The sequence below is a fragment of the Lynx canadensis genome, chromosome B2 (assembly GCF_007474595.2).
Source record: "Lynx canadensis isolate LIC74 chromosome B2, mLynCan4.pri.v2, whole genome shotgun sequence".
Lineage (NCBI taxonomy): Eukaryota > Metazoa > Chordata > Mammalia > Carnivora > Felidae > Lynx > Lynx canadensis.
Genome location: NC_044307.1, coordinates 133502672 through 133516150, shown reverse-complemented (window position 1 = coordinate 133516150; position 13479 = coordinate 133502672). Strand labels below are relative to the sequence as shown.

Sequence of the window (13479 nt, the reverse complement as noted above, 5' to 3'; positions counted from 1 at the left end):
TATATAAAATGAAAGTAAAGTATAATGAAATCGACCATGAAACATTTTTAAACAATTTTGAAAGAAGTTTTCAATATAAAATATTTAAAATGATCAAGTAATTTTTACTGTTTGAAATTCAGTGCTGCAAAGTAAATGAGTAACTTAGTACATTTATGTGACAAAATTCTTGAAGAGAGACATTGATAGCCTTTCCAATGTTCTTAATTACAGATAAACAAACAGAATTTCAATTTTGTAAATGAATTCAAGTTTTAAAATAGCTAGATTTAAAAAAATAAATTAAGCCATATTTTACCCAAGGGTGACAGGTTGCAAAATTAAACCCTATGCTAATAACTTCATTTATATTTATTCTAAAGTAGGATCCATCCACTGTAATGTCTGAAGAGACTGCTAAAATAAACCAAGCTCTATAAAATGTCAGAAACTCATACTGTGAAAGAATTTTATTATTTTAAAAAAAGTTTTATTTCTGCTATTTCTACATATTCATGGTAGAAACAACACAGAAAAATATAAAGCAAATAAAACATATTCCCCTTCTTAGAGATTAATCAGTCTCAACATTATTGTAATATTCTTGGGAGATCCCAAACACATGCCTCTACCCCATACTTCTCTCCCACCTTCCCCCTGCCTCTTGGCACACCTGCTCATTCTAATAAACTTTCATTGTTTAAATTTTATTCTTGTTTGCCTCACCGACAAGAATGTAAATGCCATGAAGGCAAAGGTTTTAAGTGTGTATGTGTTTCTGTTGATGTATTCCTGGTGACAAACATTATTTGGCATAAAGTGGGCACTCAGTTACTATTTAATGAGTGTGTAAATTGATGATTTTTCCTAAGGATTAATTCTTAGGAAAAGGGATATGTGGGTCAAACTGTATTCCAAACAGGTTATACCAATTCATACATCCAACAGCAGTGTAAGAACATAGTTTGCCACACTCTTCGCAAACAATGTTTTCTTTTGTTTTGTTTTTGTTAAGTGGAAAGGGTATCTCATTTTAATTTGTGTTGTTTTAATCTCTGAGTATTCTTTGCCTTTCTGGTCATCTGTATATCTTCTTTGAAAAATACCTTATGTCCTTTACCTATGCTTATATCTTACCTTCTTTACATTTAAAAATGCTAATCAAAGGTCATTAACACTATATCCATCATATATTACAGGTATTTTTCCTAGACTCATTTACGACTGAATTTTTAGAAAATTTAAAAAACTGCACAAAAGTATACATTTAAATAATCAAGTCTATCAGTCTTAATCATGTGTCCAGTTAAGAAAACTAAAAATCTTAAAATGCCAATTCTTCCAAAATTAATTCACAAATTTAATGTAATTAGAATTCCAACAGCTTTTCTTGGATTTGCACAAAATGACCTTAAAGTTCACATGGTCGGCTCACTACCTATGAATAAGCTAAGGAAAACTAGGAAAGGAAGGTGACTTCCAGAATGACAAAGTAAGGACCTCTGTGAACTCGCTCTCCCACAAAAATTTAAATACTAGCAACTAAAGTTAACCACTTCAGAACTGTGAAGTCACAAAACAAGTGGAACATTGTCTACCCAACAGAATGATGGAAACTCGGGGCGGCGGGGGGGGGGGGGGGGGAGGTGGGGGGATGTTCTGATGAAAGGCTATTCCCATCCTCCTCACTCCCCAGGTCAGGTCAGTGACTGGGCAAACAGGAAAAAGCAATAATACATGCCATCACAGAGGGCTGAAATTTCACAATTCTATCAAAACCAGCTTTGTTAGACCACAATCATTGATATTTTGTCCCAACTCACAGCTCCCTGGAAACTATTCCCAAGATATTGTGGCAATTTCATTTGACACAGACATCAGCTTAGGGAGACAGAAGGTCTCATACCTGCAGGGCAGCACAGATATAATAACAATTTGCTGTCGGTATCACAGTTGCCTAAGGCTGTGGTTTCAGGTGTGTCAAGTAAGAGCCTGGGCGAGAATTTAAAGAAAATCCTGAAAAACTAGACATATGCTAGGACTAAAAGGTTGCATACAGGTGCAAGGTCATGTGCATGCTCAGAAAATACCTAGGAAAGAAGGAAGTCACTCTTTGATTGATTTTGAAACCTTGAGCAAAGAGGAATTTAAAAAAAAAAAAGGAAAATGCAGAAGTAAAATGGGCTATAATGTCTACTGTTAGCAGGAATGTTGTAAAAGAAGTACTCATACATGGCTGAAGGAAATGCGTAATGGATACAGTCTCTTTGAAAGGCAGCCTGAGAACATTAATTAAAAGTAGAAATACTTATAGGGCGCCTGGGTGGCTCAGTTGGTTAAGCGGCTGACTTCAGCTCAGGTCATGACCTCGCGGTTAGGGAGTTTGAGCCCCACATTGGGCTCTGTGCTGACAGCTCAGAGCCTGGAGCCTGCTTCGGATTCTGTGTCTCCCTCTCTCTCTGCCCTCCCCGACTCATGCTCTGTCTCTCTCCCTCTCTCTCTTTCAAAAATAAACATTCAAATTTTTTTAAAAAAATACTTAAAACTCTAACCCTTAGGAACAGCAATTCTACTCCTAAGCATTTATTCCATAAAAACAAAAGGACCAATACCCACCAAATATGTACAAGATGGTAATAACAACATAACTTTAGTGTATTTTCAAGAACTGAAAATAAAGTGAACGTCCATTATTTTGGAATGGCTGAACACTGGGAAAAACTGGGACACAAACAATTGGCTATATCATGACTATTAAGACGAAGGAATTAGAACTATGCCAGATGACACGAAGAGACTTTCCTCAAGTACGCTGGATTCAGAAAGCATACAAAAAAGACTAATATAATTCTGTTTTTTGCAAAACAATGCCCAAACCCTCATATTTACATATATACATGTACTAATATATATATAATTTTAGAAGTATATTTATTTTGGAAGAACTCCTGTAAGATTTTTGACAGTGTACCTAGTAGGACAGGAAAGGGGACTGGGCTGCTAACATGGGGAAAGGCTGAGGGAGAAGGGACTGGCAAGATACGATCACATTTATGGGATCCTTGGTTTCCCTTCCTTGGTTTCATGCTTATTAGGAAGTTCTTCCCTGCCCCCACATCATTTAAATTTCTTTTTGCAGTATCTTATAATTGCTTTACAGTCTCACTCATTACATTTCATTATTTTCTGAAGTTTATTTTGGCACAGGGAAAGTATTTTTCCTCTAACAATTTCAGAGCTATTTTTATAGTTCTATTGAGCTGTATTGCCAGACAGCAAAGTGCACAGATTTAAAGTGTACAATTTGAAGAGCTGTGATAGAGGTATGTACCTACCAGCACTATTTATTGAACCATCATAGCTTTCCCACGGATTCAAAATGTCACCCTTATTACATTAAATTTTTACAAATACACACCTGCCAACTGGTATCAGAGCATCTAATCCTGCCTCAAGATCCCAGGGAATCATCTCTTCCCCTCTTTGTATGAAATGACGATGTAATGAAACTTGAACCTCTGGCATCCTAATTTACAAAAACCAAGTGGCCAGTGACAAAGTAAGCAGAACACCAGACCGAGGGACTGGAAAGGACTGCTAGGAGAGAAGACTGGTTTACTGAGTGGGGAAGGGGAATTGAGAAAAAAAGAAAGGTAGAAAAAAAGGACACCTAAATCTGAAAATTAGTCCCTCACACTGTACAAGGAACACAGAATTTTAACCACTATTTCAGTATGTTCAGAAATATAGGGCCTTTCAGTAAGTTAAATGTCTGCTCTGACAGCCAGCATCAGGCCTTTATTCTCCTTCTACCCCCCAAAGTTCTAATGAAAGTGTCAGACTGATAAAATTTGAGAATGCGGACATAAATTTTATATTTATTTTCTCAAAGGTTACTTTTGTATACATTTTGCTTCATGAAATAAACAATTATTCAACTGTAACTCAATTTAATTTATTTCAATATTCACCACCACTCTTTCAGTGGCTAGGATGAGTTTTAAAGAAGGACATTGGGTGGTGTATCTACTGAATCCTTACAAGTTGGAGCTTTTATATGTCATGCACAAAACATGGCTAGGTACAAAATTCTTAGCTTTTGTCTTGCTCAATAGTCTTCCATGTTGTTCCACCATGTCCAGCATTTAAACTTACAATGAAGTTTAAAGCCAGTCTGATTTTTATTTCTTTACAAGTAAACTTTTTTTCCCACCCCCTATAAGGATGCTACAGAGTAGTTTCATTATCTCTGTAAGTCAAAAATGTTGCAGTTTTTATAGTCACCTTTCTTCATTAATCTTGTGTGGACATTAGTGAGTCCTTTTGATCAGCATAGTCTGTTTTTTTTTTTTTTTTCCAACTCAGATTTTTAAAATTATGTCACCAATCATTGCTTCATTACAGAAAGAATAATTCATCTGTAATCCTAGATTAACCATTTTCTAAATCAACTAAGTAACAAGGCATAAGATTTAATACAGCACATATACAGGATGTTTAGAGGATCTCCTGATTTCACCACTAGGTGTCATTTTACTTCTTACTTGCTATGTCACCTGAGCAGCAAAAATCCGTGCTTATTCAGCTTGTGCTTGTTCAAATAGCTGTGAACTGCCTTGATAAGTTGTTGAAAAGAGCTGGTTAATTATAAAACAACTTAATAAATCATATAAACCTCCTTGTCACATCTGATTTCTTATCTCTTACTATGCCCTGCTCCCCATTCCTGTAAACCACCCAGCCACAAAGAATTGGTCTAAGCCCTGTAGATAAATTCCAGAATTGTATTCACGTATGTCCATTTCTTCCCATTTGTTGTCACAATTGAAATCTTCATTATTTATTGTTTATAAAAGCTTAATTGGTCTCCCTCTTCTGCCGCCAGCTCAACTGATGCACTACCATCAAAGTAGTATTTCCAAAATATAGATTTTGTTTCTCATTGTAAAATCATTTAGGTCTCCATCACAAAGTCCACCGTGGTAGCCACCACTCATACACGGCTACTGAACACCTAAAATGTGGCTAGTCCAAGATGTGGTATAATTGTCAAGTACATATATTTCAAAGAGTATAAAAAAAGAATGTGAAATATCTCAAGTTTGTATAAAAAAAGAATGTGAAATATCTCAAACATTATTAAAACTAATTTGACCTTTTTCAACAGTTACTGGTATAGTTACTAATAAATTTAAAACTACACATGCAGCTTGCATTACATTTCTATTGGACGGTGATGTTCTAGAAAATAAAATGATTCCAACTGGAGAATCACACCGTTAACAATACTAGTCTGAAATGGGGAGGGTGTTCTTTCTTTAATGAGTGTGAAGACACCCCAGCTGGACTGGAGATATCTGAATATGTAGTTTGACTCTTGGCCAAGGGCAATGGGAGTTATGATATGCTTGTTCAAGTTCCAAAACGCCCCAAAACTCCCCTGGTAATCCCGAGTGTAACAGTTTTACTGATGGCTGGCAATGGGCCTAATTGGTTTGGCAAGACTGGCTTGATCACTGAAAGGGTAAATTGAGTTCCTCAGAAGTCAGATGGTGGTTGGAGGGAGACTCAGCACGATCCTTGTGTACATGTAAGTGCCTGTGGGAGCTTGGATATGGGACGTCTCTCAGAATGCTTACCTGCATTATGTTTCTCCTGCTGCAGGATGATATCCTTTGCCTTGAAATAAAAGCTTTATTTGCATATGCTCTGTGGAGTCTGGTAAGTCCTTTCAAATTCATAAACTGAGCAAAACTTTGTAATGAACTATACAAAGAACTGCAGTATGGTTTTATTATTTACTGAATGTTTTATGCTTCAGGTGAATCTTAAAGGTAGACTAATACAATTTTTTGCATGTCATATCTTTAAGATACTGTATTGACTTTTACTTATGTAAGATTTTATTTTCTCTTCAGTGACACTTAACAGAATTAAAGTTTCCCAACCTTGGTTTATTTCTTAATAAGTAGATTAGACTGTACCAATTAATAAGCTTTAGGAAATAAATTTTAAAATATCATGTCCTTTAATGGACATCTATTGATTTTAACCATCTATCACGTCTATCTCCTTTGAGAATCATCTGATTTTGATGAAGGTGACAATCAGAAAAATCTCACTCTGATTGACACACACATACCCAGGATTAGAGGGGAGATCCTGTGGTGCCCTGAACCAGCAAATCATAGAATCATTATGATTGCTTCAGGGTAAATATGTGAGCCATTCCAGGACTATCAAGTTCTTCCCTCCTAAATTATGAAAGCTTGTCTGTCCTAGGAGACAAACAGGTAAAAAGAGAAAAGCGGAACTCACCCTTAGGCTTACCATATGAAATACAGCATTTATAGCCCACCAAGATGAAATGACTTGGCAGTCAGTAGATGGAACAAATACTGCTTTATTTCCACAGATTCACAAAACTTTACACCTTAAAAATCACCTTGTTCACCTTAGATGACACTAAGTCCCAGAGAATAGTAATTACCTCCACAAAGTTATTTCACACATAGCAAAGCTAGAATTACATTCCAGGTTGTCTGATTGCCAAAGAAATGTTCTCTGCAATTCATAAAAACTAGATTAAAGGGAGCTATCACTGTTTTAGTCAAAAATCACCTGTTAAGTATTTCAGACACACGAATGAAAACTTTCTGAAAAAATGTAACTATCAACCATCTTTATATGCATTGTAAAGTTATCCAACATTATATCAAAAAATTATCTTAAATGAATTCAAATTATTTTCTTTTACTGGACATCTGATCGTTACTATCTAGATAACTGCTGTGCCCCTCAGAAGAAGAGTCCGGCAAACAACTTTAGCTATGAAAGATATCATCCAAGGGTAACTGGAACATAATAGCTAACACATCTGGAGAACTATCTTACGATTCAGTTATAGTTCAAGCCCATCATTCCCCAAAGTGTATTTCATAGAACACCAGAGAACCACAAGATGTCCTCCAAATAAAAGATACTAAAGTCAAATAAGTTTGTGAAAAGCCACATAAAATAAATGCATTTGTAAACCGTATAAATAATGTACCTATATGTGTGTACGTGTATATACATATATACTCTTAGAAATTCATAGCACACATTAAAGGTTATGAAGTATTACAGTGAAGAAAATGCTCAATTTTAATTCAGCATTTCCTAATCTTCAACTATAACATGCTTTTTCACCAAAAAATTCATTAACGTAAGAAAAATTTGTATTGTGAAATATATTTTGGGGAACAATACTCTAATCTAAAAATCTTTTGGTACTATCCTATCAAATAAATACCAGACCCAGATTTATAATTATTATAATCACATATGTATAGCACATCACAGTTTTCAGGTACTTTCACTTATATTTTGTTTATTTGATCCAGGATATAGAACAGTGCCTATCACATGGTAGCCCCAATATTTGCTGAATTTAAGTAAAAATAATCCCCACAACAACCATGTCAGAAGGCTAAATTCATTTATTATCCCCATTTATAATTGAGGATGTTGAGGTTCAGAAATATTAACTGACTTCCCAAAGGCCACAGACCTAGAAACTAAGGAACCAGGGCTTGACCACAAATCTTCTGACTTTAAAACCCCATGTTAGATTGATTACGTCTTCTGAACAAATTCTTCAAGGACATCTCAAGCTATTCCTTACCTTGAACATCATGTAATAGAAGTACTGGCAGAAGTCTTAAAGTAAAATCATTTCCTGACTATCAAGGTAATGCTTACAAATGCTTTTTAAGAAGAAGATACCCAACCATTAAATGGGTTTAAATATAAAAAAAATCAAAATGGACAAAATTTTAAGTCTAGTATATTTAAAGTAATTTACCATAACTGTTAGAAAGTAAAAGCAAGAGACCACAACAGAAGACACTAATGAGAAAATAACCCTAAATTTCAATCCATCAAAGCAGACATTTAGTACACCCAAATTATACACAAGTATGGTTATATATGGAATATATGACACCTTGTTACGGCATGAAAAACACATTTTTCTAGTTTAATGTATAAAAATGTATTTAGTTTTGTCACTGAAATCAGTTATTAACATAAACTTAACTCTGGTAGGTTACCTACCCTTAGCAATAAGCAGTAAACATTATTACTATTGAAAATAATTCATATTTTATTGAGAGTACTTCTGATCATATACATTTTTAGACTGCTATTATATGCAATAAATGCCATCCTACTTTTTCACATCTGCCACAGAAAAAACTTATTTACACTTTATTTGGATTCTAATTTTGAAAAGAACATATTACTACAAATATTCTGTCTTATTCATTTAAAAATAATTTTGGCTAGTGACTTTGCTAAGATACTACAAACTCTATAGAAACTTTATGCCACTTCTGAAAATCTGTTCTCAAAGAGCTAAGATTTTGGCATAAAAAGGGATCAAGATTAAACAAGAAAGTCAACATTTGGCAATTATCACAGTAAAGTTAATCCAGCCAAGAAACAACAATGGGTGCTAAAAACAGAGGGTATAATTTTGAGGAGGAACAGTATGTTGATACAGTCTCAAAGTACTGCCTTCAAATCAAAATATTTACTGATTACAAATACAAGTTAAAATAGTTATCAATTTCAAAGGGAAAACGAATGCTGTAAAGAGAGCTCTAACAGAAGTTTAATCAAGGGACCAAGGTATAAGATACCATCAATGTGGACAAATCAAACACAACTTCCACTTGGAAGGCAGCAAAAAGAAAGCAAACCTTTTGAGAGAGTGCAATCTGAATCTAAGCATGAAAAAACATCAGACAAAACTAAATGCAGGCATATTCTATAAAATAACTAACCTACAATATTCAAAATTTGTCAGTTATGAAAATCAAGAAAAGGCTCAAGAACTGTTCCAGTTGGAAAGACACTGAAGAAACATGACAACTAAATGTAATCTGCATATAGACCCTTTTCATAAAAGGCAAAAGGTGGTGATACAGGAGAATGTTCTTATTTGTAAGAAATAGATACTGGAATATTTGGGGGTGACTGAGCAGTATGTCAACAACTTACTCTCAAACAGTTAAAAAGAAAAAAAAGTACCATTCTTACATAAAAAGATGAAAATTTAGATAAACTCAAAACTGCAAAACCAATGTCGTATATTTCTATCATCTTTGATACTAGTTTCATTTTCTCCTGGATTTGAAATGAAAGGTTTGAAACTAATCATCTACTTTTCGGTTTTCAGGATTCTTAGGATGTAGAGGTCTTAGGAGATCCTAAAATTTAAGGGAATTCCTAGGAGTATCACCAAGACTGGAGAACTAGGCACTAATAAAAAATGAAAATATATTAAGAAAAACTGGAACCTTAATCATTAAGGGCTATCCTCTGGATGCACACATAAATAGACCTGTTGCAAATTTAAAATAGTTTTCCTGGAAGACTGCTACCACAAAGCAATGGTAAAGTATATCACAATGTGTGGCTTTAAGAATTACTATTTTTTTCTAGAAAACAACTCTAAAAACCCATCCTGACACAGGTAGATAAACCGTTAATTTTACTGTTTCTTTAATTTCTATGTTGCAATAATTTAGATTAATATTTCTTTAAAGTAGGAACTGATCATTTTGAAGCAAACAATAAAATATTAGCAATACTACAGGATATTCTTCAATATACTACAAAAAAGAACAATTCCTTTAATCTCCCTAAATTCACTGGTTAAGAATCTCTTAGGGTGGTTGGAGAATGCAGATTAATAAAGAAATACAAATTCCTAAACTTCATTCAAAACTCAAAGAAGGCCTTCATAATCTCTTCATAAACACCCTAATAAAACCTTCTTAAGAGGTTCTGTCAATAGAGCTTGCGCAGAAAAGAATTAACACAGCAAGCTTGAGACTGCTATCCTTAGAAAGGTTGGCTTGCAGGGTTAGCTCTTGGTTGGCATCTGGTAACTGGCTTTTGAGATGGTTTCCACAATTCCGATTCTGATAAGGGTGACACAGTGTGCCTAAGCTGTCTGTATGAACAAAACAATTTATGACGAATCCCTGCTTTCTTTCTGGGCATCTGAAATTTTGGTATGCGCTAAAGCAGAAAGTGTTGGTGGAGAGACTCCGATAAAAACTCCGAACCCCTGGGCTCATATGAGGTTCCGTGTTAGACAACATTTCACATATCTGGTAACAACTCATTGCTAGAGCAAGTAAACATGTCCTGTGTCACTTCACTGGGAGAGGGCTATTGGAAGCTTCCTCCAGACTTTACCTCATGTACCTTTTCCCTTTGTTGATTTTACTCTTCATCCCTTTGCTGAGTCCTGGGAGGCTCACTAGTAAATCATCAAACTTGGGGTGACCTTGGGAACCTTTGACATAATTCTTCAATGCATAAAATTACCTTATGTAGAGTTCAAAGTGTTTCAGTACACACACACACACACACACACACACACACACACACACAAGCTGCACACACACAAGCTGCATGCAACTTGCAAGTGATAACTTTAAGATGAGAAAGGCTTAAAGTAAGTCCTATATCTTTCACAAAATTATTCACTTTTTGGACTACTGGACAAACAATATTCAGAAGACAATGTGCCATTCATTTTCTCAAAGTTCAAATTTGAAGTAACAACTGTAAATACACTTAGAGAGTTTATTAGCTGGTTGTTACATTTTATTTCCATATGCGTATATATTTTTAATTTCCTTAAAAAAACCCTCACCCTTATCCTCAAAAACAAAACAAAAAATCCAAATTCAAAACAGTTTAATGTACACAATTTTTGTAGCGTTCAAAGGGATACATTCTTACCATGTGGAGTGATTGTCTGTACAGGTTTAGCTGGGGACCTCACATTCCATATAGTCAAGGTGCCGTCTGAATGACTGCAAATAAACTGTTTTCCCTCATGATGCCAAGCAACAGAGTGAATAGCCTATAGAAGAGGGGTGAAGAATTCCATTTTTAGAAACAAAATCTTAACACCAAGCTATACACAATCAATATTATAATTTTCAACTTTAACCTTTTCCTATTTTCCAAGCTAAAGTCAACATGTTACAACCTTTACATTCCCATTAGCCCTCTTATAATGCAAATGAAATTTAATACGGTATTGACACTGTTTTAATTCTTTTTATTCCCTAAGCCAGCATGAGGATGATATAATAGTGATATATGTATTAACGACACATTCATGAAAACAATGTATTCTTATAGTTTCTCAGAATAAACTATAGCTAAACTTAAATTATCAAGTAGTTACAATCAATATCCCATCAGAAAAAAACTGGTTGCATTAGATTAGAACAGATATTTTTTTTTAAAACAGATTCTTTTTTTTTTAATTTTTTAACGTTTTTTATTTATTTTTGAGACAGAGAGAGACAGAGCATGAATGGGGGAGGGTCAGAGAGAGAGGGAGACACAGAATCTGAAACAGCCTCCAGGCTCTGAGCTGTCAGCACAGAGCCTGATGCGGGGCTCGAACTCACGGACCGCGAGATCGTGACCTGAGCCGAAGTCGGCCGCTTAACCGACTGAGCCACCCAGGCGCCCCTAGAACAGATTTTTTAAATCAACTAAAACTGTAAGACAGAAACACAGATTTGGAACTAAGATCAACTAAAAAAAACAACCTCAGACTGAGCTCCAACATGTTACCCATCTCTCACAGTAATGAGGTGATTTTTAAAATCTGGAGAGACCCTTTTTTGATTAGAAAGTTATTTTATACCTCTGAGCCACTTAAAAACTATCTGAGAAATATTTTTATATGACCAAAGTACGTAACCTTTCAATTTTTGTTCTAATGTTATTCTGCCTGCAAAAAAAAAAAAAAAAAAAAATTAAAATCACTCTCCTAGGTCCTCTTTAAATAACTTCTCAACTCAAGTTGATAACACTCCTAGTTCTTAATGGTCAATTGACTTTAAAAGCTGCCCTACTGGAATATGGCAGAACTGCTGAGTGCAGCACAAAACCACATAACTGAAACTTAAGAGCTCCACTCATATACAGGTCAACGTTTACTATTATCTCATTCGATTTAATCTTGAACTATTTTAAACTATCAACGTTTACTATCATCTCATTCAATTTAGTTTTTAAAATCTGCTCTGACTTTAATGTAGAAAATAGATTTACAGGTCAAAACTTTCAATCAAATTATAGGAACCTTCTATTAAAAATATTTTTTTTATACTTTCAACAAGATCTTGATTATTGAGCCACACGCTGCTTATAAATAAAAACTTAAAAAAATATGAAAAAAATAGACACAAAGGATGCTGCTATGAAAACAAAGGAAATTCTCTTTTAGTTCTGCTTACAAAGATACCATGCAAATATTAATAAAGTATTCCAAGTATTACTATAGTTTCTCAATGTCATCTGCTATTTAAGTAACTGAAAGCATCAATACGAAGACATGACATATTTTATCTTAAAAACAAGAAAAACCACTTATACACCTCCTAGCTCTAGTCATTGAATTAGAAATCATGACCCTTACTAATCCCCAGATTACAGTTACTGGATACCATTTCACACTGACTGAGCCACATTTCATAAGAAAAAAATCCTAAATTTGAAACAAAAATATGCAAAATTAATAGTTACACTTTGTTATAATAATGGCAGGGAAGCTATCCATGACTATTATCACCAAAGAATTCAGGAACCAAAAGGAGGAGGTTCACTGACCAAAAATGGAACAATCTGAAAATCAGTAAGAATAGTAACTTCAACGCATCAAAGGAGAGCCAACATGTTTAAATCCTTAAGTACATAGTGAAACTAGAAGCAAGAACAAATTGGTCATCATTGAGATTATTAGAGAACAACCCCTTTAGAGTAAATATCGAAGTAAAATGAGAGAATCATTGATGCTTTTCTTAAGAACTGTACTACTATTAACCAAATAGTAGATGAGAAGAAGTTTCTCTTTACACTCAAGTGTCTGAGTTAATAAGTACAGGAGGAATTACAGAATTACACCTTCGTTTTGCAACCTCTATCCATTAATAAATCTAGGCCTTGAACAACACTGCCTGCTCACCTCACAGACACTAACACTCCACCTAACAGAAAAGCATCAGCATCATTTATGAAGAAGTCTCACTAAAAATGAAAAATGAATCTGAATTCGATCAAGCCTCAGCATACTATCCATTTTATAGGAAATCTAAGGGCAAAAAAAAAAAAAAAAAAGTTAAACACAAGAGGGACGGAGCCAGAAAAATCTAGTCTTTGGGAGACTCTACCTTTAACAAATAAATGGCCATAAAGAAGGAATGCAGGGGCGCCTGGGTGGCTCGGTCGGTTAAGCGTCCGACTTCGGCTCAGGTCATGATCTCACAGTCCGTGAGTTCAAGCCCCGCGTCGGGCTCTGGGCTGATGGCTCAGAGCCTGGAGCCTGTTTCAGATTCTGTGTCTCCCTCTCTCTCTGCCCCTCCCTTGTTCATGCTCTGTCTCTGTCTCAAAAATAAATAAACGTTAAAAAAAATT

At 34.9% G+C, this 13479-nt stretch overlaps 1 protein-coding gene across 4 annotated transcripts in view; it reads right to left on the bottom strand.

Moving 5' to 3' along the window:
• Window positions 1–13479, bottom strand: part of STXBP5 (syntaxin binding protein 5) — a 174048-nt gene that overhangs the window by 98080 nt on the left and 62489 nt on the right. For all 4 annotated transcript variants that reach the window (XM_030316544.3, XM_030316546.3, XM_030316547.3 and 1 more), the window contains exon 8: window positions 10783–10906. In XM_030316544.3, coding sequence (XP_030172404.1) covers window positions 10783–10906 — 124 coding nt within the window. The remainder of the gene's footprint in view (window positions 1–10782; window positions 10907–13479) is intronic.